This window comes from Podarcis filfolensis, assembly GCF_964270895.1.
Source record: "Podarcis filfolensis genome assembly, chromosome: 5".
In the NCBI taxonomy this organism is placed as follows: Eukaryota; Metazoa; Chordata; class Lepidosauria; order Squamata; family Lacertidae; genus Podarcis; species Podarcis filfolensis.
In genome coordinates, this window is record NC_139608.1 from 81,614,035 (window position 1) to 81,641,736 (window position 27,702).

At 44.7% G+C, this 27,702-nt stretch overlaps 2 protein-coding genes across 20 annotated transcripts in view; both read left to right on the plus strand.

Annotated features, from left to right (window-relative positions):
- Positions 1 to 27,702, plus strand: part of LOC310762898 (disks large homolog 5-like) — a 124,284-nt gene that overhangs the window by 89,556 nt on the left and 7,026 nt on the right. For 15 of the 17 annotated variants that reach the window (XM_083614541.1, XM_083614553.1, XM_083614550.1 and 12 more), the window contains 7 exons: positions 1,056 to 1,226; positions 2,443 to 2,639; positions 3,784 to 3,927; positions 5,243 to 5,370; positions 7,329 to 7,438; positions 9,292 to 9,401; positions 11,947 to 13,699. In XM_083614541.1, coding sequence (XP_083470667.1) covers positions 1,056 to 1,226; positions 2,443 to 2,639; positions 3,784 to 3,927; positions 5,243 to 5,370; positions 7,329 to 7,438; positions 9,292 to 9,401; positions 11,947 to 12,050 — 964 coding nt within the window. In that variant the 3' untranslated portion in view covers positions 12,051 to 13,699. Of the gene's footprint in view, positions 1 to 1,055; positions 1,227 to 2,442; positions 2,640 to 3,783; positions 3,928 to 5,242; positions 5,371 to 7,328; positions 7,439 to 9,291; positions 9,402 to 11,946; positions 13,700 to 27,702 lie in introns of those variants that run through there. The other 2 variants (XM_083614557.1, XM_083614542.1) reach the window with 2 other exon arrangements.
- Positions 15,759 to 27,702, plus strand: part of LOC310762965 (uncharacterized protein) — a 33,247-nt gene continuing 21,303 nt past the window's right edge. For 2 of the 3 annotated variants that reach the window (XM_083614867.1, XM_083614868.1), the window contains exons 1-4: positions 15,761 to 16,464; positions 22,426 to 22,490; positions 25,270 to 25,374; positions 27,459 to 27,510. In XM_083614867.1, coding sequence (XP_083470993.1) covers positions 16,251 to 16,464; positions 22,426 to 22,490; positions 25,270 to 25,374; positions 27,459 to 27,510 — 436 coding nt within the window. In that variant the 5' untranslated portion in view covers positions 15,761 to 16,250. Of the gene's footprint in view, positions 16,465 to 22,425; positions 22,491 to 25,269; positions 25,375 to 27,458; positions 27,511 to 27,702 lie in introns of all 3 variants that reach the window. The other variant, XM_083614866.1, reaches the window with a different exon arrangement.

A 27,702-nucleotide genomic window follows, 5' to 3' on the forward strand; every position in this document is an offset into this window, starting at 1 on the left:
ATTTATGGTGTTTCCATACTTCCTTTTCAACGCATTTTATAATCTCCCCTTAATTACCTGAAGGATGGATATCCTATGATTAGGGAAGTGAGCCTTAGGCTCACCACAGCCCTGTTAAGGAGCACTTCCTTAAAAAAGAGAAAAAAATAAGTGAGCCAGCAATTTTCTGGTTCAAAGCTTATCTCAGTCATGAACTCCTTGAATAGCCTTAAGTAATTTAGGCACACAATTAAATAACGTATATTTAATAATATAAACTATTGAATAAAGTAAAATTCTCAGCCTCAGTGCCCCGCCAGGATTTGTGATATGGCCTTGCCATTCCACAGGCTCGTTGCTTGCCTACCAATTGCAAGAACTGACATGCCCTCTCTGTCTTGAATCTGAGGACACCGCTGAGGCTCAAGTATGCATAGTCCTAAGGAGCTCAACTCAGCAAAGTCCCAGCCTCAAATCAGGAGGTTCCTGGTTCACACCTTGGAGTCTCTTATATAAAGCATTGTTAAAATAAAAAGCGTAAATATGTGCAATTTTTTTGCCAAAGGGTTTTTAAGGAGATAACAGAAATCACTGGGTTAAAGCTGGCTGAAAGTCCAGAGATAGCATTATTATCAATTTATGATGGGGTGGAAGGTTTACAAGCTATGAAGGACTTGCTCACAAATTTATTGACAGCTGCACAAATTACTATAGCTAGGAAGTAGAAGGGGCAAGCAGAATATAAAATGGAAGAATGGTATAAAGAGATGAGGCATATTGCTATTAATGATAAATTAACACGTGCCATTAAGGTAAGACAGGAAATATGCAGGAGAAATGATTTGAGGAGATATGGAGGGTGTTTGCAGAATTTGTACTGTTAAAATGGAAAGGGGTCAAACCATTGCAAGAGGTGTTGAAATTTTGGAAGGTTGGATAGTTACAATGGAACGGTCTCGGTGGTGGGGTGCACATTTTTATTCTTATTTATTTATGATTATTATTTTGTCAAAAAAATAAAGAAAAATAAAAACAAATAAAATAAAAAGGGTCTCTTCATCTCTCTTTTTTTGCAGGGCACTTTATGACCGGATGGCAGAAGTGGAGCAGGACTTGAGCTTCAAGAAGGATGACATTTTGTACGTCGATGACACTCTGCCGCAGGGGAACTTTGGCTGCTGGATGGCGTGGCAGCTGGATGAAAACGCCCAAAAGCTGGAAAGAGGACAGATTCCCAGCAAATACATGTAATTAAATCTCTGAGATATAAATGGCGTTTGCCTCATTGCTAAAAGGAGGCAGTTACGATGAAGTATGAACGAAAGCCAAGTGTTTCGTTCTTCAAAGCTTTGTAGTTAATGCTGGAGGGGGTATTAAGTTTCCTAATAAAGTTACTTGAGAGAGGTGGCATGTTTTAATAACTCTCAATTAAAGAAACTATTCCGTCAAGTCATTTTTAGTGCTGCCGATGGTTGCCTACTTCCTAAAAATGGAAAGGACTTTGTTTTTGTGCTTTTATTCCGGGACAGCCTAAGTGGCTTCCTGTCGTCATGCTGCAGCACTTTTAGACAGGGATGGATGGCATCCATATTTAATTTTGGTCCATGGGTTGGAACATAAGAGAACACCAAATTTTCCCCTTTAATCCACCAAATTAATGCTTGCTTTTTAATAAAGATCAAGGAGATTAAGATCAAGGGGCAGAATTGGGCACTGCTGCCTCAGCTAAGATCCTGATGTCATGGTGTATATGCAGCCAATTGGTGGAGGGGGATGTCCCTCATTCTGGCTGCCAGCTTATACTTTTTTTGGTTTTCACTCACTCTCAGGTCTTTTACTTGATCATATCATTCTCTTTCTCCCTCTTTGCAATAGCATTTCACCAACCTTCTCACTTCATTTCCCTCCTTGGAAAATGTAGAAACCTTGTAGAAACCTTGGAACTGCAGAAACCTTGGAACTGTAGAATCATGGGGTTCTAGTGTGGCCATACCTGCTCTCCTCATTTGTATGGGACTCCATTATTCTTACTATTTTTTAATTCTTCACTTTGTGCTTAAAATTTCTATACCTACCCACTTAGATGACCACCACACACTGAACAGAAGCTCATGATTTGACTTAGGTTGGGCATCTGAGGTTGGGCTCATGGTTTGGCTTCCTCCAGACAAACCATGAGCAGGGAGTCTTAATTACAGCTCATGGTTTGTCTATAGTGAGACATGCCACAAGCCTAGGTTGGGTGCAGAGGCCACAGTCTTCACCCCAGGAATCCTCATGTTTGTTCGATTGTGGTAAGTCACGGCTTGGTTTAGCTCAGAACCGAACTTTCATCCTCAAGTCAACTACAGACGACCCTATAGTGAGGCCTGACTCAAGATCCATCGTTGGTTTTACTGCTACCTGTATTCTGTTCAAGAGCATTTCAGATTTTGCCCGATTAAGCCCACAATTTCTTTGCAGGATGGAGCAGGAGTTCTACAGGAGGCACAGCATGTCCGAAGCTAAAGATGAAAACAGCTCTGCAAAGACATCATCGGCAGCAGCTCGGAGGTCGTTCTTTAGGAGGAAGCACAAGCACAAACGCAGCGGGTCCAAAGATGGAAAGGAACTGCTGGCACTTGACACCATCAGCACAGACTCCATCCCTTTTTTGGATGGCAAGTGTCTTAACTGAATTTGCTTAGCCCACAACAAAATTATCTAGGTTTATTTGCATATTGGTAAAGGAGGGCCTTCATGGGACATGGGTAGTGCTGTGGTCTAAACCACAGAGCCTAGGGCTTGCCGATCAGAAGGTCGGTGGTTCGAATCCCTGCAACAGGGTCAGCTCCTGTTGTTTGGTCCCAGCTCCTGCCCCCTAGCAGTTTGAAAGCATGTCAAGTGCAAGTAGATAAATAGGTACCGCTCCAGCAGGAAGGTAAATGGCATTTCCGTGCGCTGCTCTGGTTCGCCGGAAGCGGCTTAGTGATGCTGGCCACATGACCTGGAAGCTGTCTGCATACAAACACCGGCTCCCTTGGCCTATAGAGTGAGATGAGCGTGCGACCCCAGAGTCGTCCACGACTGGACCTAACGGTCAGGGGTACCTTTACCTTTAAAGGAGGGCCTATGACTGGGTTTCAGAACAAAACAAAACAGAGGAGTTGAGGCAAGGGTGAACGGGGGAGAGTCAGCCTGCCATATCTGCTTCATGTTCAAAGCTGTTTGGTGCTACCCAAATGCCAGACTCGTAATCTGGGGAACCGGGTTCGTGTCTCCGATCCTCCACATGCAGCTGCTGGTGACCTTGGGCTAGTTACACTTCTCTGAAGTCTCTCAGCCCCACTCACCTCACAGAGTGTTTGTTGTGGGGGAGGAAGGGAAAGGAGAATGTTAGCCGCTTTGAGACTCCTTCAGGTAGTGCTAAAACGGGATATCAAATCCAAACTCTTCTTCTTCTCTCACACATTTAATCTTTTACATAGAAGACTGATTGGTATGTCCCATAACCCTTCTTAAAGTATATTTCCATATATCCCCATAAATCTGCTATTCACAGTAGCTAAGAAGTATGGATTTGGATCATTAGCTACAGAACGTGGAGTTTCTCCAGCTGTTCCCAATATCTTTTTCTGTATTACCTGTTTGGGCTTTGGTTTTTTCAATTCAGATTTTGTATTGTTAGAGAATTCAGATTCACAATTTTCAGACAGCGACTGTCCCACACCTCATTTACCTTCACTATCATGGGCCCTTGAGCTGTTGTATTCTTTTATTTATTTGTTTTCCTGATCATGTAAGCAACTCTCTGTTTCTCTCCAGATTCTGTAAACCTTGCTTATCAACGAGTCCAGAAAGTGGACTGCACGTCTCCCAGGCCTGTGCTTATTCTAGGGCCACTACTTGATGCTGTGAAGGACATGCTAGTCAAGGAGTCTCCAGGAAAATTTTGCCGGTGTCCTCTAGGTAAATATGCCAACACTTGAAGGTCCTCTAGTAACCAAAAGTTGGTCTCCAGAGGGAGCAGTAGAAAAACAATAGTTGCTTAGGTGTTATGGGTAATTCAGGTGACAGACATCCTCTATCGGCAAGAATTCCCTTCTAAAATACCTCTTTTCCTTTGCCCATTTGGCCATTGTGCTTCTCTGCATTCTCAGGTATTCTTTCCTCCTCTCCCTCTTCAGCTTATAATTCTCCCTCTGCTCTCTTTCCTCTAAGTTTCTTCTCCTTACTGTACTATTCATCTTCTCCCCTACAGCACACAGAGGAAACAAACCACAATACCCAGTTTAGTGTTATCTCCGAACCAGAGATTATTGTTGTTTTTCACTCCCAACAAACTTGGATCAGTAATCTAAGAACAAGTGTGGGCTATGTATTGTTGAGAGGAAAACAAACAATGATCCCTGGTTTGGGACGGAGCAGTTGATCCAAGAGTCGTATTTTGTTTCTTTCTAGTGTGTATAGGGAAGACACCGACCAGAAAGACTCAACTGTGGGAAATTGCTAAATATAAGTTGTGAACAACGCCATTACCTTGTTTTCAATTCAAAAGGAAAGTAAATACAAGCCACATCAGCCAAGGTACAGGTGCTGCTTCACACTCCTGGTTAAGCAGAAGTACCAAGTGATGGTGCAGCGTTTAGCAGCACGGTCTCCCTTCCCTCCTGTGCAATTTATTAAACTCTTTATCTGCTTGCTCCTTTGGGAAGAGCGCTTCCTGACAGCTATGCATGCAGCCTGGAAATCCTCATTTGACAGCACGGACTTATTAAACAGTTGCCCCAGCCTGGATTTATTAAAGCATAGGTTTATGAAGCAGTTGTCATGCTACAGAGCCAACTGGGCAACTGCTGCAACAGCCTCCTTGCTTTTCTCCAAGACTCTGTGTGTGGTCCTACATTGAATGAGGCAGGAGAGACGACAACAGTGCTGCCCCCCCCCCCCCGCAATTTTCTCTGCTTTCTCTCTGCCGTAATATAACATCCCTCTACCCTGCCCCATTCTAGAAGGGGAGGAAAACATTATCATGGTATTAGCTTGTGCAAATATTTCATTGTAGGGAATGTGCAGCTGTGAGTGCATATTCCTTGATGATCCGTTTAAGCCCTTCAGTAGACATAAGGCCAAATGATTGCTTTTAACTGGTTTAAATGTTAACGTGCTTTATATATATACTGTATGTGAGCAAAGGAAAACTTGGGTCTGAAGCATCCGAACGCCATCTTCCTGTGAAAGTAGAAATGAATAAACCATCTTTGTTTTTGTTCTTCCAAAACAGAGGTGATGAAAGCTTCTCAACAAGCCATCGAGCGGGGTGTGAAAGACTGTTTATTCATAGATTATAAACGTAGGAGTGGACATTTCGATGTGACAACTGTTGCCTCAATAAAGGAGATAACAGAGAAGGTGCTTCTCTCTTTCTCTTTCTCTTTCTCTTTCTCTTTCTCTTTTTATGGTAGCTTTACCATCAGTTATATTTTTTTCTCTTAAAAAAGACACCCACCCACAGTTCTGCTGTAGCTTAACTAGTTTGGGCCTGCCAGCTTCTTGAGTGGGAGACAGTCTGGAACCACACAAAAACTTATCTGAACTCTTTGGAGAAGAGGCAACGCACAAGGAGATAGAAATATGACCCTTTCTCAATTACGTTTGCATTCTTATATTTAAAAACTGGATTGATGTGCTGTTTTGATTCTGTAATCCCTAGATGAAAGTGACTAAGTAGGTGAGCCAGCAAGTCTTGTGTTTGAGTCTACCCTCAGGTGTTGTTGACTTCCAGAGCATATGGCGGTAACTTTCCATGGCACACTGGACAAAATAAAGAACTTTCTATCCCTGTTCTTCAGCTTATACTTCATGGGCCAAATTTGAGGCAACATGGCAGCCAATATTATCATTATTTAACAACACTTACATAGTGTGGGATTGTAATAAACCTCAAAGCCATTTGTTGTTCGCATGCAATTTACATGCTGCCCTTCATCGTAAGATCTCAGTGTGGTTCACAGAATAAAATACAGGATAAAAACAAGTAAATAAATCAAAACAGCAAACCAATACCCCCCTTCCCACAGATACAATTAAAAGGCAGTAGAATATTAATCTCAGGTGAGGAGTGGGAGGTTTCTGTTTCTTCTGTCAGGAAGAGCACCCATCCAAGCTCCCCACCTCCTCTCTCCATGTCCCATTGCTACAGGAACTTTTATCTCAGGCCAGCTCTGCTACTGGCAGTAAACCAAGCTGATGAGAAAAGTGCTTTTAGGCCATTTGGAAGTTTCAGGTCTGCTCACCTGAGCACAACTTCCATGGTAAAAAAGCATGCCCTGCCCACCCCACTAATGGAGACATATGTTTAAATAAGAACATGCCGCTTGCCTCCATCACAACTAGCTTGGACCTAAGTAAATTTGCTATGGTGTTCAGGTTCTGCATTTGGACATCCCAAAGGCATCTGGCTGGTCACTGTGAGGCGCTGGGCCTTTGGTCCAGCAGGCTCCCCTTCCGTCATTAACTGGGCAGATAGGAAAGACGGCTTGGGGAGAGGCAGGTTTGAGAATATTAGGCCGGTGATTAGTCAGGTGTTTGCACTTCTTGGCTCCTTCTGTTGGTATATTTAAATAGTACAGGAACTGTTAGAGAGAGATAGAGGACACGGTGTTGGTGGTGGAGGGGTGGAAATTGAAGGATAGCCAAGCGAGAGAGTGAGAAGTCGCATGGGGGAAGCAAAAAGTACAGAAATACAGAGCGTGAATAGGAATGCAACCAGAATGGTGTCTCAGAGCAGTGCTAGAAACAGAGATATGAAAGCTAGAAGCTAAATGGCACCTTAAACCCAGGTTACGGGCGCAGCAACGGAATGTCTAGGTGCGCTTTTTTAATAACAAGAATACAAAGCTGACAATGAATGAACTGCAGCTGAAATATTCTGTTCATTTTTGACATGGTCTAGTCCTTCCCCTGCCCGCCCCCCAATATTCTTAAGAGGGTCTCTTCTCCAGTCTTCAGACAGTAGCTGGAAGTGGGAAGAGTGAAAAAGGGTCCCCCTTTCCTTCCACTGCAGTTTTAATCTGAAATCTCAAGTGCAGTACTGTGCCCATAGCTCAGAAAGTGCTCACGATAATGAAATTACGTGTCACAAAATGCGCCTGGAACAGTGGGAGTTTCGAGCACTGTCTCAGAGCAGGCAAGCTGCAGGGACACTTGTGAATTTCCTTGATAGTCTAAAGTGAGCTGTTATTCTCCAGCCCCCTCTGCAAAAGGGGGCTAATGATACTGAGCTGCCTTGCATAGCTGTTTGTAAGGGTTGCTGAGTGAATGCACGTGAAATGCTTTGAACATATCATTAATCGATTATTCTTTATCAGGACTGTCACTGCCTCTTGGACATTGCTCCTCATGCCATCGAGCGGCTCCACAGCATTCACATCTACCCAATTGTCATTTTTGTCCGTTACAAAAATGCCAAGCAGATCAAGTAAGTGTGAGGTGTGGGCCGGGTGGTGGCTGTAGGGATTCGGGTAGTGCTTGGAGGATGGCGTGCTTCTGGTGCTTTCTCGTGTGCAACAGGAAAACTGCTTTCACTTAGATATGCCATTTAGGCTGCAGTCTTATATCTGCTTACCTCAGAGTAAGCCCCATTCAGGGGTAACTTCCGAGTAGATGTGTGTGGGTTGCACTTCAAAATTCTATGAATTTTGAGTATGGGGCTGCACTGCATTATCAAAGGCTTGATTTTATTTAATCAGATCATATAATGTTGTCGTGCTTTTAGTTATGCATACATTGGAAGAAATCTACCTTCTCTGCACAACTGATTTTTGTACATTGGTTATGCTATACATAGGTGCCTCGGTTTATGAACTTCATCCATTCTGGAAGTTCGTTCTTAAACCGAATCCGCTCTTAAACCAAGGCATGCTTTCCCGCCGGTGGTGCCTTTCCACCGTTCAGCCTCTATTTGTAAACCGAGGTAAAGTTCGCAAACTGGAACACTACTTCTGGTTTTGCGGAGTTTGTAAACCGAATAGTTCGTAAACAGGAATGTTTGTAAACCGAGGTACCACTGTATAAATAATATATGTTTGGTAAAGGATTATTTTTTCCATATGAGGTCTACAGATTTGCATTGGATTATATTCATATATGGTCATTTGTGGCTACTATTTTTAATGCTTTTAAAATGCCTCGAGGCCAAGGTGTACTGTACAATAATTGCATTAAGAACAGGCCCCCGGGATTTGCAAAGAAAAGTAAGGCAGTTAGGAAGGGAACAGGGAGAAGCCGGGTCAGCTCCACAGAAGCTGTTTAAACCAGGGGTAGCCAGCAAGGTGCCCGTCAGATGTTCCCTGCCAGCATTCTATTTAAACCCTTGCAAGGAGGGAGAGGTGCAAAAGTCAGGAGGCATTGGAGAGAGAATGAAGACGTGAAAATTGAACAAGTACCCCAAGGTTTTGGCAAGATGAAACTGCCAGTGGAGGAGAGGGAGAAGAGAGGGAAGAGATCTCCGTATAGAAGAAGTAACTTTGAAAAGTGGCTCTGATAAGAAAACAGGAATCCAGGCCCAGGTGGAGTGACAGAGGCAAGCCAGCTTTGGGAGCCAAGTGGCAACCACTGGGCTTTGTGGGGCAGCTGCACTCACACTCCATATATCCACCTTGCACAACAATTTTCAATGCTTGCTTCCTTACAATCATGGTTCATAAAAGATAACTGAAATTTAAGATTTTAAGCAACATTTATAAATGATGTTTCCTATATATAAAGGTTTTGGACAGCCATCCAGCGCCCTAAGGGTGCTTTCTGGTCACAGTTGACAGCACTGCCTTTGTGTAGGTGCCTGTTGATTAAGGCAGATTGCCTTGCCAGTTGCAGCAGATCAAAGGTTAGCTCATGGGAAGGCAAACTAATACCTGGGGGTTGGATCCAGCCCAATCGCCTTCTAAATCCGGCCCACGGACGGTCCGGGAATCAGCATGTTTTTACATGAGTAGAATGTGTGCTTTTATTTAAAATGCATCTCTGGGTTATTTGTAGGGCATAGGAATTCATTCATCCCCCCCCCCAAATATATAGTCTGGCCCCCCACAATGTATGAGGGACAGTGGACTAGCTCCCTGCTGAAAAAGCTTGCTGACCCCTGGTAGCTGCTCCTGTTGCTGCAGTTTGTGTGTCAAGCGGCCTTCCTATACTGGGCACCAGGTGGCGATCTCCACACACCATCTATGCTGATTAAAATGGGCTGCAAATCTGTTTAGCTCCCTAATGGTTTGCCTTGTGTCCCCTGAAAAATTAAGCGTTTAACGAGCTTTTTCTACATTTCTGTGTTAGAGAGCAAAAAGACCCCGTCTTCCTGAGGGACAAAGTTACGCAGAAACATTCCAAAGAACAGTTTGAGACTGCTCAGAAGATAGAACAGGAATATAACAAGTACTTCACAGGTTTGTATGCCAAAGGAAACAATAGCAAAGTGGAAGGCTGGCTTCTGATTCCTGTAGCTGGTTGTGTTTATGTGTGTCTGTGTATTTTTTTGCAACAGCATTCCCCCCCCCCCGCCTTTAGCAGTCACATGTGTGTAGGTCACAGTATAGCACATGGTTCCCCATAACCAGAAGAATTATAAATCATCCCTTTTAGCATTAAAAGATGTTCTACTTCAAAGAAAGGGAACAATCAATAAGTCTGTGTTACGTGCTAGGATTTCCCGAATGGTCAGCTCAAGGGATAGGAAACCCAGCAATGTCGGGCACTAAAAGCTGGCAGAAGCTTCTGGGAGGAGTGGGGGGCAGAGCTTGCAGCTGCCCAGTCCGATCCAGGTAGGTGGCAGTGATGCTACAGTTGGGAGAATGGTGCCATAGCTATTTCAAACTACATAGGTTGCTGCTGCAAACTGGTCCTGCCAGCCCCTGCTCAGTCACTTAGGCACTTGACTATGTCCAAGGGACAGCCTGTGCAACATTTTAACACAAGGCCCTTTTCCAATACAGTCGTACCTTTGTTTTCAAGCAGCTTAGTTCCTGAACATTTTGGCTCCCAAACGCTGCACACCCGGAAGTGACTGTTCCGGTTTGCGAACTATTTTTGGAAGCCGAATGTCTGATGGGGCTTCCGATTGGCTGCAGGAGTTTCCTGCAGCCAATCAGAGGCCGCACTTTGGTTTCTGAATGTTTTGGAAGTCGAGTGGACTTCTGAAACGGATTCCGTTCGACTTCCAAGGTACAACTGTATTAGCAAGTAAGGACTGCAAGCAGATTGCGGAAGACACTGTGGAGAATGGCTAGTAGCATTTTAGTTTGTGTGTGAAGAATGAAGACATTCTGTCTGTTGGTCTGCATCCTGGTTTCTATGACTTCTTGGGACTGTGTGGTTGGTTCATATGCACAGTACAAATCACTATTTAAAAAAAAAATGCAGTCCCTGCCCTCAAGCTTACAACTTTAAAGAACAGGTCACAAAAGAAAAAGGGTTCGAGAGGGAGGTTGGGAGGAGGAAATAAGCAAGTTCGGCGTCTTGGGTGTCCCATTTTATGAGAATTTTCAGGAGACGTAAGAACACCCAGAGATACTGGGCGCCAGTTGGTCTCACAAAAGTAATACTTCACCTCCCAGAGCTCAAAACAGTTTTGCAGATGACAAAATCAACCAATAAGTATGATTTTAATTTTTTTCTCTGGAGGTGGTTCCATTTTCTGTTTGCCCATCACTCCCATGGTTCCCCCCCCCTTGCTTTACTGCTGTCTGTTGACATGCTTCTGGAGGTTTGAGGGGAATTCCCCTCCTCCTCCAAGCTTTAGGGGTGGTGGCTACTCTCTCAGCCCCAAGCACTAGCTGCCCTCCTTCCCTCAAGAAGTACAGAAAGGTTCATTTCCTGGTAGAATTAGAGATAAACTGAGGGAGAAACCGGGAACTTCATTTATGCATGCAGATCCACTGTGGCATCCTACTAGGGAGTCTCAATGACATGTTCCCTCTCAGCCTTGGGAATCAGTGGGATTTGTGCAATGGAGACATGCTAAATAGTCAGGTTTTTTGGAGTGCAGCAAGATAATTGGTTATGGGGTTTGAGGAGAATCTTGAGAGTCCCATGGACTGCCAGAAGATCAAACCTATCCATTCTTAAGGAAATCAGCCCTGAGTGCTCACTGGAAGGACAGATCGTGAAGCTGAGGCTCCAATACTTTGGCCACCTCATGAGAAGAGAAGACTCCCTGGAAAAGACCCTGATGTTGGGAAAGATGGAGGGCACAAGGAGAAGGGGATGACAGAGGACGAGATGGTTGAATAGTGTTGTCGAAGCTACCAGCATGAATTTGACCAAACTGTGGGAGGCAGTGGAAGACAGGAGTGCCTGGCGTGCTCTGGTCCATGGGGTCACAAAGAGTCGGACATGACTAAATGACAACAACAACAAGATAATTGGATTGTCTCTGCTTCACTCTTTGTCTCTATCCTTTGAGAACCATAGTTGAGCACACCTGAATGCCATTAAAGATGCCAAGAGTTGGGTCCTACAAATTCCACCATCAACACCCAAAGTCCATACAGTGAGAACGCATAGAGAAGCACACTCTGTATACGCACCTCCCTTCATTATCCTGATTCCTAGGCCACATTGAGGTCTAGTTCATACACCTGGTGGTGGAGATGCTTATAAGGAAACAGGCAGGGTTGTTGTTCCTGTTGCCAAAGAGGCAGGCCACTTTTTGAACTGATAAGTGACAACAGGTGAGAAACCAAACAAAGCCCAACTGACATGCCTGGTTCTCTGCAGGTGGTTGTGAGGATAAGGGAGGGTGTCCTACATATGACCACCTTGAGCTCTTAGGAGAAAGGGTGGGAAAAAAACATCATCACCACTAAGAAGGGGGGTATTAATCCCCCTTCCTTTTAGTTGCTTCAGTGTTTTTCGATTTATTGGTGCTAGTGCAAATCCCCGGTAAACAAGCATGCTGATTGACTGGTGTGTGTGTGATCCATCTTTTCACAGGGATTGTCCAGGGAGGCCCTCTTTCGATCGTTTGCACTCAGATCATGACAACAGTTGATCAAGAACAAAACAAGGTCCTGTGGATTCCAGCCGGCCCTCTATAGACATATGGAGCGAAGTGACTGAAACTCTGCCACAGATTCGTACATAAAACAGTTGCTTGCGGTGGGTGTTGTTTGGTCCACCCTTAGCTGCCTGTATGGCTGGTACAACTTGGAGTCGTCGTGGACAACATCTGTGAGGCACCCGTGGAAGGTGGTAGGCCTTTCGCTGGCAGAATTCTTCTACATTTGTTTCTATACAAATGAATGAATGCAGAATTTCGTTTTCATAAGACTGTGATGCTGCAAAGTGAGAGAGAGAAACCCTTTAGAATACGTTTACAAAAACCTCTCTCCCCCCCCCCCATCCCAAGTATTTGGTGGTTCATGTTTACTTGAATTTTTTTAAAACAAGCAACCTGTTCAGCTTCCCCTTCCCTAGTTACCCCCTGCTTATTTCTCCTCTGCATCTGATACAAAGAAAACCAAACAAAACAGTGTCGAGTTCCTACTCAGCTGAGTGAGCATGACTTTTTCATGAAGTGTGGTTCTGTCCTTCCATAACAGCTGTTCTACCTTCAAGAACAATCAGTTGCGTGGATTGTGAATGGGTTTTCTTATAGGTACCCATTTGGGGAGTGAATCCAGGGGGGAGAAACACTCTTCCAATATATGGGTGAGGCCACTGTTTGTATCTCATAAACTCCTTTGTCTGTTCAAAAAAGTTATTGGCTTCTTTTATGCATGGGTTAATATTTAAATGTCATGGTGTATCTGATCAAACTGTGCTCATTGTGTATTCAGAATAATTTTGGGTTGCTGGGCCTACATTAAGCAGTAAATCATAAGGGTTAATAGCTGTGCCTAGAGACTGCTTTATTTTATCACATTTAGGTAGTCTATGTAATTGAAAGCTTACATTGCTCAAGCTTTGTTCTTTTGGTGTGTAATAGCCATAGGGATTTTTATTTAATTAGAATTGCAGTCTCTATTATAGGGATCTGACAACCTCTAGTGTGGTCCTGTAACTTGTTAGTTTTCCCACTGTCAATAAATGTAGTGTGTGTCTGTTTTGTTTATTTGTTTTTTGTTACAATATGTATCTTCTCACTGTACCAAATTCCATTCTACGTTTCTTTTTGCACTTCTGACTTCATTTCCCAACCGTGTGTTTATCTTTTTTTTCCTTCGTAAAGAATTGCATGTCATGTTTTGTAGGTAATGTAACTTTATTGTTCAAGTATCATTTAAGTAGGACTATATTTGTGATGACTGCTCCTAACATTTCATTATGTACATAGGTTTTCTTTCTTCTGATTTTTCCCCTTCCGTTTTTTTTTAGTTTTTGCTTTCTTTTTGCATTAATTAAAAAAAAAGGGATTCTTCTTGCACAGTTGTTCAAAGACAGAATTTGGTTGGAAATTTAAACCTCTGTTTTGCAGATACTATTTTATAATTCAAAATACAGGAGAGAGAGAGAGAGAGAGGGAAAAATGTAGAAAGGCTATTGATAAATTCTTAGTTAAAATACTGTTAATAAGTTGAGGGACAACATATATTTTTTTTAAAAAGGGAGGCCAGAGTTGGACTTCAACGGTACGATTGAAACAGACCGGTACTGTTGCAACATGGATTTTCTGAACTAAAAAAAAAGTCACTTTGTATGAAAACAAAAAAGTTGTGTTAAATAAAGGTCAATTTCTATAACTTGACTTGTATGGGAGTGTTGCATAATTCCCTGTCTGACTCTGTTGTTCAATATACTACTATCAACCATACTATGAACACCAAGCAAAAGGTTACAGAATTAAAACAAATTCACAGACATTTGTAATGGTTATTTTACAGTGAGATTCCAAATTGCATTTTGTTGATAGAGTTGCAATTACCCGTGAAGCATAATGACTCCAAAAGAAAATTCAGAGCAAAGCTTGCTTCAGTTTTGATACCATTGAATTTAAAAGATGCTAGCTTGGCATACTACTCTTTGTGCCCTTCCCATTTAACAAAATAATACATTTTGAGTATCAGTGGTAAACATCTGCCTGACGGAAATTGGGCGTGGTAGATGGTCCTTTTTCTTTCCCGTGTAAGAGGCATTAGACAAAAGGTAAAAATTCTACTACCTCAGCCCTGCAGATTTGGAGTCCTAACCCATGACCTTCCAACGCCCAGTTTGGAAATGGGAGTGCTTTATAAGCTTTTCACAAGCTAATGTGTGTAAGGCTGAAAAAGAAAACAATTCCCCCAAGTTAAGAGAAGTCTTAAAATGGCAAAGCCATGGGGTGGGGGATATAAATTTTGGACCATGCAAAGGCTTCATTGGACCTGATTTCAGATGTCTTGGGAGAGAAAGAATGTCTTATGAATGTACGTCTTATGAAGTAAGCTAACATTCCTTCAGCTACTGATATATTTGACTAGCTGTATCCATCCTCTTCCTCATTAATAATCTGCATGATTTTAGTTTGGTGAGCTCACTGAAGAATGGCCATAAATTCTACATAACGGCTAAGTGAAACATTTTCTGCTATTATATGGGGCATGTAGTTATCTCAAGGAATGAGGTGGTTTTTGTAATTGTACATTTTGACTTGACAAAATGACAGAACCATGGTGGATACTGGAGCGAGTTGCATAATTGTTTAGCTAAAACTGATGTAGCTGGAAGCTCTCTGATACATTAGATGGATTTATTCATTTCTCCACAGTTTGGGGCACATAAAGATGAAAATGGATGATTATCTGTAACAACTGGGAGGGGAAAAGGTTAGCTCCAGCCCTCCATTCAATGCAAGAAAGGCTATTGCACATCTACAAGACCAAAGGAATTGGCACTGCTAGTCTTCATCGCTTCCTAGAAGGCGCTGCCTGCGAAGCTACAAAGAGTCCTGCCTTACTGTGAGCCTTCCATTCTTACTTCCTGGCCAGGACCACCAAAACCCACTTGCGGGGACATCCCCACTTTCAGCCACGGGGAGGCAGGCTTCACAAAATCCTGTGCAAGCGTCTATTCCTATGCTTGTTACTGCAAAGCACGTTACTGTTTCCCTCCAGCAATAAACCCCTCCGAGTCCGGCTGTGCACTGACAGACATGCCCTCCTCTTCGTCCTATGTTGATAGCGCCTGCATAAAGCCACCATTCTACAAAAGCCCGCACAAAACAAAACACGCCTCCCTTCTGGCATCGCGAAGCACCTGTTTGTGCAACTCCGCCCTGGCCCAAGATCCGGCTCGCTGCTCTCGTTCATTTCCCCAGACCCCACGGCCTCCTTCCCTGACCTCAGCTAAAGATTGCTTTCAGATCTGGGCCGTGATCAAGAACAACAACGCAAGCGCTGGGTTTCAAGAGCAGCCTTGAATCGGCGGGGATCGTGTCCCTCTGGGGCTGCTCCCTATGCCTCGTTGCTCCTCCGATGGAGCACGAAGGAAAACACACAGAGAGAGAATGGCATGCAAAAGAGGCGAGCCGGGGGGGGGGAGGGAGGCCGATCTCTGCTCTGCCGCCTTTCCTTCTTGCCATTTGGGGTCCTTCTTCCCCGGCCCGACCATTAGGCGTGCAAGTCACTGAGACCTGCTGAGAAAAAGAGAGCGGCTGGGAAAACATCGCTGGATTGGGACTCCAACCGTATAAGCGAGCGGGAGAAGAGAGGGAGAGTCAGCGCGTCACTCCATTCAGCAAGTGCCAGGATCGCGCCGCCGCCTCCAAGCCTAAGGCGCTGCGCTCTCTCTCTCTCTCTGTGACGCCAGAAGGACTTGTTGAGGCGGCAGGTCACGTGCCCCCCCCCCGCCCTTCGGCTCCTCCCGCCGCTCCCTGTCAAGCGCGTGGCTTTCTCGCTCACTCGCTCGCTCGCCTCCATCTGTTCGAGGCAGCCTCGGAGAAGCGCGCAGGGCCGCTTGGGAGGAGGCGAGGGGGAGCCTGGAGAGCCCCGAGACCAGGCAGGAGCCAGCCGGGAGGGGAGCCGAAGCCGAGGAGAGAGGAAGGGGCTGGACTTGCCGGAGAGACCGACGAGGGGTCGCTCTCCGCCTTGGCGCGCAAATCGTGAGGCGACCGAGGGAGGAATCCCGCCCGCCTTCTCCCCTTGGTGGCGGGCGTCGTGAGGGGGAAGGGGCAGCCTCTGACTGGAGCGGCGGCCGCCTGCCTGGACGTGCGCTGAGGCTCGGCTTGCGCGCCTCCCCGCCCAAGAGCAGCGCTATGGCTGGGCCTGGGCTTGGCCGAGGGCGCTGGCCGGAGCAGCAGCGGGAGCTCTTAGCCATGGCCAATGGCGGAGGCGGCTCCAGGAGATACTCCTCGGACTCCTCCTCGGCAATCAACGCGGCCATCATCCCCAGGACCATGGAGGTCCCCTGCGCCCGCGGGCAGCGCATGTGGTGGGCCTTCCTGGCCTCGTCCATGGTGCCCTTTTTCTTCTCCTGCTCTGGAGGACCCTCAAGTACCTGGGCACCGTCTGCTGCCACTGTGGGGGCAAGGAGAAGGTAACAGTTTCTCTTCTTGCCCGGGTTCTCGCGCTTGAGGGCCGCTTCACACGTTGCCTGGGGCGGGTCAGGAAGCTGAGGTCGGGCGCAGCGGGCCCACTCGCGTGTCTAGCCGGTGCCTTCCTCTGGGAGCTGCGAATGGCCGAGGAGTGGGGGGAAGGCGAGGGTTGGACACCTGCAGAATGTCCCGTTCATGGTTGGCAACTCATTTCAGGGAAACTTACAAATAAACTGTGTGTTCCGATTGCAGCCGTGTATCTGGAGCCTTTGCGTGTTGACAGGGAAATGGGTCCCAGTGAGTTCGGAGGCTTCATTCTTGAGGGCATCTGCTTAGGAGAGCAAGTGCTTTTGAATGTCACATGCAGCTCAGTCCTTGGGAACTGCAGCCTTAGTCCCAAGTAAACTGCTTCTTTTGGTCCTTTCTAATTTACTGCTACCTTTCTCCAGCTGCTTTGGTACTAGGAGAGCAGAGGGCCCTTCGTTGTTGTTGCTGTGGCATGAAAAGTTAAAGAAATCCTCAAAAGGCAATAACCTCAGATTTTGGATAAAACTGTGTTGGACCAGCAGTTCAGTAGTGGTCATGGGTGAGCTGAGGTTCAAAGCTTGAGACTTCTTTTGTCTGAAGTGGACAGGGAGTCTTCAGAACAGTGGTGGTGGTTCCTCTTTTCCTTGTTGAATGATGGCTTCAGCTACTCCTCCTCACCTCACACAAACAGGCTGAGAAGGAGATGCACCTTGGCAAGAATAAACTTGCTAGCCAAGTTGCTCTATTATTGCTGCCAGGTCTCTCTTGCACTCGGATGGGTTTGCCTTTCTAGCAGCAAGTACTGTCGATTTTGCTATGTCCAAATCACATTTTGTTTGGTTCAGCCGTAGGTGGTAACAAAGCAGTGGAAAAACCAGCTAACTAAAGAGATGAGGTGGCCCCAAAAGTACAAATGGTAACTCAAAATATGTATAATCCAATTCAAGAGTTTTACTGCCCATTCATGTTAGATCTAATGACAGTGAATGTGTTTTGGTGAGGAAAGGGGGATTTCGGGATTTGCCATTTGCAATACTTGCCAGACGTCATGGCAGACTGGAAATACATACAAACAGAACACAAAGAAGACATTTAAATGGGCAAATAGTCTTGAAACAATCACACATTGCCCACCCCTTCTCATTCACCCCTGTTTCTTCCCACTTAATCAAAATCTTGCTCCTGGTAAGGTCAGAATTCAAATTGAGCCATTCTGTATGGCTCTTTCCCGCCTTCTTTGTAAGCAGAATCCATGTGGAATTGTCATCTGCCATGGAGGGAGAATCCCATAAGCACTGTAGAGGCAGAAACATTTTAGCTTGCCAGAAGTATTGTTGTGGAAGAGACCTGGCCACATTGCCCCCCTTAAGGTGACTGCTGAAAACTGTCAAGTAAAAGGACTGAGCAACAGGTGTGTGAGGGTGGGGAAGGTCTGAATCCACACACAAATGTCGATGGAGCCAGGATTTTGAGTATCTCACCCTCTCTGAAATCCATGGGATCCTTGCCCATTGCATTCAGTTAACTCAAGACATTTGGGATTTCGGCTGTCCGGAAACACATTTTGGGCAGAATCCTATGAGAAGTTATTCCCATGCAAGCTCCGTTGAAAGAAGCAGGGAGCTACAGAGGAGCACACCGCTGGGGTTTTTTTTCTGCTGGTGCTTAGGCAGGAATGCTTCCTACAGGATTGTGCTCACTGATTTTAGTGGACCGAATATTTTGAGGTCTCTCCAGTTACCCCCATACTTGGGCTACAGCCAACCTAGGACTCGTCTTGGAAATATTGTCCCTGATCCAGAGCAAGCTTCTCACTCCTGAGACCCACTGAAATGGCAGCTCACAACTAACTTGTGCTGTTGATTTCAGTGGGACGGAAGCATAGCTAGGACTGCAGTCCTAAACCACACTTATTAGGGAGTAAGCGCATGGAACACACTGAGAATTAGCTTTCAGTAGACTTGCCTAGGATTGCTATATACGTAAATTTCTCTGGACTAGGTCAGTCGGTGGCTATCATAGTTGAGTTACTCCTATCCCATTCACTCTGATAGGATTTAAGCAGCTTCATTGTGTTCAGGATTGTAGCCTGAGTCCCACAATGTACAGACACCATGGGCTAGTCACACTTCTTTGAAGTCTCTCAGCCTCACTCAGCTCACTCAGAGTGTTTGTTGTGGGGGAGGAAGGGAAAGGAGATTGTTGGCCGCTTTGAGACTCCTTAAGGGGAGTGAAAGGCGGGCTATCAAGTCCAAACTCTAAACTCTAATTGCTGCAGTGCAGCAATCTAATGGAAAGGCACTTGAAGTGCATGATAATATGAAATGTAATAGTGATGCAGTGTTAAGTTTTAAAAATGATGCTACCCGATGGCTGCCCTTCAATCATAAAAAAGCACCAGGCAGTTAACTTGAAAGGCACAGGCAATTGAGTGATCCCAATTAGGTTATATTGCATTGGAGTAAATGAGTGTGTGCTTTAAAGGTGCACTTATTGTAAGCAAAGCTACTTGGGGACATTACCCAAGGTTTAAAAGTACCCTGCTTTTTTCAGTGCAGTTACTGGGGGTTTTTCTACCCCTTCTTGTCTGTTTCCACATTCAAGGTTAAAAAAGAACAAGGACAGCATAGCTTTCTTCTTCAATACAGCCAGTTCCACAATATCAACAGCAAAAAACAACAACAAAAAATCCGACTAGAGACTTAACACAAATTCAGCAAATCAAAGTGTAGCATTATTATTTTTTAATGAAAATACAGGTTGCTGTAATCCTGCCACACTGAATAAGCTGCCAGTTATCAAAAAGTGATCCCTGAGCTACCTGGAGTAGTTGGCTGCCTGTGTGATGGGGACATTTGTTTGCCACCATCTTTCCCAATATGGGATAGAGGCACAATTCACATACAATTACAATCAGCTCCTCATTGGCTGCATCCCAACGGTGGGATTTTTGTGTCTCCCCCCCCCCCCCGATAGTTTGCCAAAGGTTTCCCTTGAAGGCATTCTTGCATCAGTTTCCCAACCTCACAGCCAGTGACAGATTGCGCTTGAGTAAAATGGAAAGCTAGTTGTTAAAGCTCAAATGTTTTTAAAAGAAAGCAGCAAGCACTGGCCCCTTGCTAACGGAGCCTTCCATGACTGTTCTACATGGTTACTGTTGGAACCAACAGCCATTTGGCTCCTCCCCTTTCCAGAGCATTCTTCAAAGACTCTTTCACTTCTTCATCCCATAACAGATGAAAGAGGTTGGTACCTGCTTTCCTGTTCCTGACTCATTTCTTTCTCCCCTTTTTTGGTATTATGTCACTTAGGAGAAGCTGGCATGGTGTGCAAATGACCTGTCACATATTAATTTAATTTATTCTGTCCTATGGACTCAAGACAACTTGCAGCAGTTTTCCCCACCCCACCCCATAAATTTGTAATAGTTCTGTCCCAAACAGGCTTGCGATCTAAGGAAATCGAATGGTTGGGGAATGAAAGAGGTCAGATAAATAAAAATCACATAAACATAAAAAAACCAAGAACTGCAAAACCAATTAGTCCAGAACCATTCCAAAGGACAAGCCCTTTTTGTAGGCAACCACCTGTTGGTGGGCTCCGTGTACCTCTGATACAGTGTTAAGACCAGTGCTAATAGCTGTAGGTGCTGTTATAGAATTAATAATATCGTGGGTGGGCAGGTTGCCTGGAGGTGACAGTTTCAAATGACTAGATCCGCATTTCTCAAACTTGGGGTGCCACTGGTCCTGCCAGCTAGGGATGATGGGAATTGTAGTCCAACAACAGTTGAAGACCCAAGTTTGAGGAAACACTGGGCTAGTGTTAGGAGACCCAAGACTCGTGTCTGAGTAGGGCTGGGATGCCCATCGAGTAAAAGAACCATGTCCCTTGTGAACCAATTTTAATGGCACTGAGTTCACATGATATGTGGATTTCAGCTAGGTCAAGGTCACTCTAGAAGCCCACCCCATTACGCAGCGTCCCATTCCTCCCCTCTTCCTCCCTCTCCCAGGTCCGAAAGCGGCACCTGGGTGCACATTCGCGCATGCTTTGAATGTGTTGATAATGGGAGTTTCCTGGACCTGATATCCCAAGCACCAATAGCAAGAGGCTTTGGACAAACTTGGTAGCAGTTGAACTACGCCCTGCTGCTCAGTGGTTCACAAAGAGCGTTGGCCTGCTGTACTCTGCCTTTTTCTAAGTTTTACTCTCTTGCAACATGTCCTTTTTGAGATGCCAATGAGATGCGAAAAGCGATTCTTTTACTTTTTTATGCATATATCTTCCCCCACTGTTGTGCGCCTCACCCCTGGCCCTTGCATAACTAGTTTTTTAATCGCATTGTTCTGACATTCTGATAGAAATGGCAGGAATAAGGACACTTGTTTTGCATTTAGGAGCCAAGGTCACACAGGGAGATACCTTTCTTTAGAAGCAAGAACCCCTGCAACTCTTTCCAAGGTTCTCTGATGCCCACCAGCCCATATGGCCTTGCACTTCCCTTGCTAGCCATGTGTTGTAACTGCAGGCACCTCTCCATAGGGATAAAAGGTTGAGGCAGACACCACAAATGCACATGAACTGTAATCACAGTGGCACAGATTACGGTCACAGAAGCTCAGGTTACAAGTCGGCTGCATTTTTCCAGCGGAAGCGGGCCTTACATACAATTCGTCACACGCAAATATGTCTTCCGAAAAATGGTGGTCCTTATTTCAAGCCCTTGATGAGTTGCATTGGGTACGCTTGAGACAACACCTGTTGTATTTGTGCTGTTGCGAGGAATTCCATTCAAGGGGTTGAATAATAGTGAGACTCGAGAAGCCATTCATGCATGCACAGTCATGTATAGTTGGAACATGCACAAAATAGTAATGGCATGTAATTTTAAGGAGTTGAGCATGCTGCTTTATGGACTTGAGTCGTGGGCAACCATCAGGAGAGATGCCTCAACTCCTTCCAAATATGTGTCTGGAGGACTTTGGGTATCACATGGCAGGACAGAATGCCAACCTTCTTTGTTTCCTAAGTCCGTATTCCCAGCATGTTTGCACTACTGTCTCAGTGATGTCTATGCTGGCTTTGCCATGTCCACAGAATGGGAGATGGCAGGATTCCCAAGGATGTGCTCTATGGGGAGCTGGATTCAGTCCCCCGGCCAATTGGCAGACCATCTCTGTGTTACAAAGATGTCTGCAAATGTGACACAAAGGCTAGCAACATCAATCCCACTGTGGGGGAATCTCTTGCAGATGACCGAAGTGCCTGGAGACAGGCAGTCAAATTGTGTATTCCTAGCAATGACGAGGAGAAATGACCACTGAGGGGAGGAGAAAAACACAGTGGTACACCTGAATCAGCACAATCAGACATCTTCATCTGCCGCAGCTGCAACAAAACATGTCTCTCCCCCATTCATCTCTATACCTACAGCAGGCGCTGCAACTGCCAACAGTTTGTCCTTGGAGGTTGCCAATTTGGAGGACACTGCCCTCTTTGTCCCCAGCCACCATATCTATATCTCCTTTTTTATGCCCAAAGTTCATAGACTTTGTGTGTATAGTACATTGGACGCAACACTATGTTGATAAGACACATCCCAGTTAAATGAATGAGCCTACTTTGGTGGCAACTAGCCTAGAAACTTGACTGCAGTTCTCAATATGTTGTGTTTAGATAACTGATTTTAGGGGGTAACAAATCAACAAAACCAGTTGTTTGTGGAAGCATTGTGGATAGCACCCCAAAGGTGTGCACTTGACCACAAGTCTGTCTTCACTGCAGCCATGCATGGCCCTGGGAAATTTATCATTCATTTCCTTTGGAATAGCTTTTTCACATTCCCACCTTTTCTGGCAAACAGATGGATTGGTTTTTTGAAAATGCTCTTGTCTAACCCTTCTAACTCCGTGCTTGTTTGTGTTTGGCAATAGGTATGTCGCCTCCTGGGTCAAGCTTGCTCGGTCCCAGCTCCTGCCAACCACCTAGCGGTTCAAAAGTACGTCAAAGTGCAAGTAGATAAATAGGTACCACTCCGGCGGGAAGGTAAACGGTGTTTCCGTGCGCTGCTCTTGTTCGCCAGAAGCAGCTTAGTCATGCTGGCCACATGGCTCCCTCGGCCAGTAAAGCGAGATGAGTGCCGCAACCCCAGAGTCAGTCACGACTGGACCTAATGGTCAGGGGTCCTTCTACCTTTAAGAGACATACTGTATGTTTCAAGATATATGCAAGGCTCTGCAGAAATAAATCTGAGGGGCAGTCTAAAATCAAGACTTTTTAAACTTGACGGTTAAACCCCATTTGTCAAATTTTCAGAGTTTCTTTTCTGATGATTCTCTGACACAGATAATATTGGCTCCCTGAAAATCATGGTTTGCTCGTACGCAAAGATGTAACAAGAGAAGGGATGGAGTAATACTCTTTAGAGGGCGTAGGAACATAAATCTTCCAAGTCTAAGAACATTGAACAGCCAGAAGGGCCAACCTGGCCCAGTATCCTGTTCTTATAGTGGTCATCCAGATACCCGGTAGGAAACCCGTGTCTGATACCTAATTTGCAGTTTGGAGGAGTTGAGCATAGTGAATACCACATGATGGTATCGCCTTGAGGCAGCCTGGCATTTCTCTTTATTGAATGTCGGCCAGCCGAGGTGTTGACCCACTCCTAGCTTTTGCATGCTTGACATGCCATACTTTCGTTGCAGATAAATGGCATTGCACTAGATAATAAATCACTGACTGAATGTGAAGCCAAAACAACAGAAGTCCACTTTCTTTTTTAATATTAAAAATAACCTTTATTATACAACAATTAACATATAAACTTAAACAGTACATACAATATATATACATACATCAACATAAGCACACCCTAGACATTAACTTAGCATAACACCCCTTTTAACTTCCGATTCACCTCATTGAACTTTTTACATTTTGTTAATTGACATGCATTTCATTATTGTTTTATTTTCCCATTATTTATCGAAAAATTTTGTTATATACTTTTTCTACGTTTCAAGTTTCCGTCTAAGTCTGTCAGGGGATTTGCATTATCACAATAATTTCTAAGGTATTCTTTAAACATTATCCAGTCTTCACTAAATTTCTGATTTGAATTTCCTCTTATTGTCCCAGTCATTTTTGCGAGTTGTAGATACTCTATCATTTTCGCTTGCCAGTCCATTTTGGTGAGGATATTGTCGCCTTTCCAATTCTTTGCTATTAAGATCCTAGCCGCTGTGGTTACGTACATAAACAGGGGTCTGAGATTATTATTTTTTAATTTCCATGGACATAATACCTAACAAAGGCTTCAGGTGTTTTTTTTTAATGAGAATTTGAAGATCTTTTTAAGTTCATTATATATAGTGTCCCAAAATTTTCTTATCCTCTTACATTCCCACCACATGTGCATAAAGGTACCTACCCTGGTTTTACATCTCCAACAAACATCTGAACTATTATTGTACATCGTGACCAATTTGGCGGGGTTAGGTGCCACCTGTTTAACATCTTCATCATATTTTCTCGAAGACTGCAACATGCGGTGAACCTAATGTCTACCCTCCACAGCCTTTCCCATTCATTCATTCACTCATTCATATACTGTGCCCAACATCCTGAGCCCAATGTACCATAACCGATTTCACCTCCTCCTCCTTGACTTCCCAGTCGAAGAGGAGGTTATACATCTTTGGTAAATATTTCCCTTTGGGCTGAATGAAATTCTCTTCTAACTTTGATGTTTCTTGAGCAAACCCTTTTTGTTCATCCATGCCTAATCTTTCATTAATTTGGAAGTATTGAAGTCAATCAGTCAAATGAAAATGAATTTCTTCAAAATTCTTTAATTTCAATTTGTTGTTTTTCTCTTCTAATAACATCTTGTACATTGCCCAGTTTCCCTTCGTATTTTTCTTCTTCACAGCTAAAGCATCTATAGGTGAAATCCACTGGGGGGTTTTGGGTTCCAGTAGTTCTCTATATTTACTCCATATTTTATATAAAGATTTTCTTATTATATGGTTTAGAAACCCTTTGTGGACTTTCACCTTATCATAGGCTAGGTAGGTGTGCCAACTGTAGCGGTTATCAAACCCCTCCATGTCCAGCAAGTCTGTATCTTTTAGTATCATCCATTCGCGGATCCAGGTCAGCCCTGCTGCCTCATGACATAGTTGAAGGTCCGGTAAGGCAAAATCTCCTCTCTCCTTCCGGTCTATAAGCACTTTGTGTTTTATTCTGGGCTTCTTCCCATTCCAAATAAATCTTGCAATGTCTCTCTGTCAGCTTTTAAAACAATTCATTCCCCCTTGGACCGGAATGGTCTGAAACAAAAAGACCATTCTCGGCAGGACATTCATTTTCACTATTGATATTCTACCCCAGAAGGAGAGATGGAGCCTGCTCCAACTTTCTAAGTTTCTATTTACTTCGTTCCAAGTTTTCATATAATTATCTTGAAATAGATTAATCCATTTTGCCATTAGCCATATGTCTAAGTACTTGACTTTAAAAAAAATGTCCAGCCCTGTAATTTCCTGTAATTCATTTTATTCATTAATTCCCATATTTGTAACCAACAAGTTGGTTTTCTTATACTTTATTTTAAATCCGGCCATGTGTCCAAATTCATTTATTAATTCCTTTGCTTTTGGGGTGCTTTCTCTAGGGTTATCGGTGGTTAATATTAGCTATTCGGCATAAGCGCTTGCTTTATAAGATTTCTCTCTGACCACAATCCCCTTTATTTTTTCCTCTTTCCTTAACAACAGAAGTCTACTACAGAAGTCCAGAGGCCTCGGACTCCTAGGATGGGCGTAGGAGCCTTCTTATATTTCTCTCAGCCCTCCAAAAGGGAAACCATTTCACTGATGAAGGTGAGTGTTGAAGGGGATGGGAGGTAAAAGGAAGTAAAAGATGCACCTTTCATTTTAAAACATGGGCTTACTTGCATCTGTGCATAGCACAGCAGTGGCACTTGGCCCAAGATAATGGTCAACATTGCTGCTGCAGAAACAGAAAAATTCTCTGTGTACAAAAAGCCAAAACAACGGAAGACCGTCTTTGATCTGGACACTTTCAAGAGGTGTCTGACTCCTCCTAAGATGGACTACCTGTCTCCCAATCAGGTCTTGGGACATTTGCCCAAATGACTTTGGTTTTAAAAGCATGGAAGAGCCCAAAATTAAAAGGCCAAGGCCCAAGTCTGCTCCTGCCTTGAGACATAATAATAATAATAATAATAATAATAATAATAATAATAATTATACCATGCCCATCTGGCTGGGTTTTCCCAGCTATTCTGGGCGGCTTCCAACAAAAGATTAAAATACAGTGGTCTGTTCAACATTCAAAGCTTCCCTAAACAGGGCTGCCTTCAGATGTCTTCTAAAGGTCTGGTAGTTCTTCTCTTTGACATCTGGTGGGAGGGTGTTCCACATGGTGGGTGCCACCACCAAGAAGGCCCTCTGCCTGGTTCCCTGTAGCTTTGCTTCTCGTAGTGAGGGAACCGCCAGAAGCCCCTCGGCGCTGGACCTCAGTGTCCGGGCAGAAGGATGGGGGTGGAGACCAAGGCCGTTTAGGGCTTTAAAGATCAGCACCAACACTTTGAATTGTGCTCGAAAACGTACTGGGAGCCAATGTAGATCTTTCAAGACCGGTGTTATGTGGTCTCGGCAGCTGCTCCCAGTCACCAGTCTAGCTGCCACATTCTGGATTAGTTGTAGTTTCCTGGTCACCTTCAAAGCTAGTGCCACGCAGAGCACATTGCAGTAATCCAAGTGAGAGATAACTACAGCATGCACCACTCTGGCGAGACAGTCCGCGGGCAGATAGGGTCTCAGCCTGCGTACGAGATGGAGCTGGTAAACAGCTGCCCTGGACACAGAATTAACCTGCGCCTCCATGGACAGCTGTGAGTCCAAAATGACTCCCAGGCTTCGCACCTGGTCCTTCAGGGGCACAGTTACCCCATTCAGGACCAGGGAGTCCTCCACACCTGCCCGCCTCCTGTCCCCCCAAAACAGAACTTCTGTCTTGTCATGATTCAACCTCAATCTGTTAGCCGCCTCCAGACACTCACACAGGACCTAAATTAACCCCTGTGCCTATTCCTAATCCCCCTCATTAGGTAGATATGAGAACATGAAGAGTGGGTCCTGGCACATACTTTCCAAAGAGATTTATTTGTGTGGCGTACCTTTTCTGCATCAAGGCAAAGAGCAAAAGAAAAAGGTGAACTGGTTTTCCCAGGTGTATGCTTAAGATCCCGGGAATTGGAAGTTGAAATGAAGTGGAACGTTTGTGGGGCAGTTCCACACGTGGTAGTTGTCTTTACTAAGAAGCAGAACCCCATAATGCAGGAGTGGCCCATCAGCAACCTGTAGTCAAGATCCAAGGCACTTTATATTTGAGCCCTTGGCTGAACTTCCAATTTGTAATCAAATTATGATAGATTAACTCACAGTTCCACTTGTAGGGTGGGATGCATCAAACTGTAAGCAGAAGCTATCCTCCATTTTGATATTACGTCTTACTGATTTGCCTGTAGATAGGAATTTGTATACGTTGGGATGCACTGGCAAGCCTGAGCACATGCGCTGAATAACTGGAAAGCCCTTGCTGCTAGTTAGTGCCCGGGGCCAGACCTATCGTTCAGGAAAGTGAAGTGGCTGCTTCTAGCAGCAGAGGTCCTAAGAAGGTATTTGGCCATTCTGCTCTCTTGGAGGACAGAGCTGTGTGTGCCATGAAACCTGCCTTGTGCCTCTTTAGTTAGGTGGCTGACCTCAGGTGTGGTGGAAGACACTGTCCCATCACCAGTGTTGAAAGAAAACTCAATGTCTAGGCCAATCAACATCTGGAACCCCTCTGTGAATCTAGATGTCGGTCATCCCTGCCATACCGGATACCAGAATAATGACTTTGGGTTGAAAGAGTGTGTGATTCTGAACTTTCCCCACAGGTACAAAAATGCACACCGGGAAGTGGTTCGCGACCGTATATGATAAGACTTGGTAAGTGGCATTTTGGATTGGATGGGATGGGAAGGGTCCCGTTTTTAAGAACAAAAAGGCTGGAGTAAGGAGTGTAGAACCCTTTCTTCTAATGCTTTTCTCCCACCCAGTTGCGCACGGTTCCACTATCTGAGCTCAGCAGAGGAGGAAAGCATTCGGGAGAAGGATAGCAGGGAGGGGACAATGGTGCCC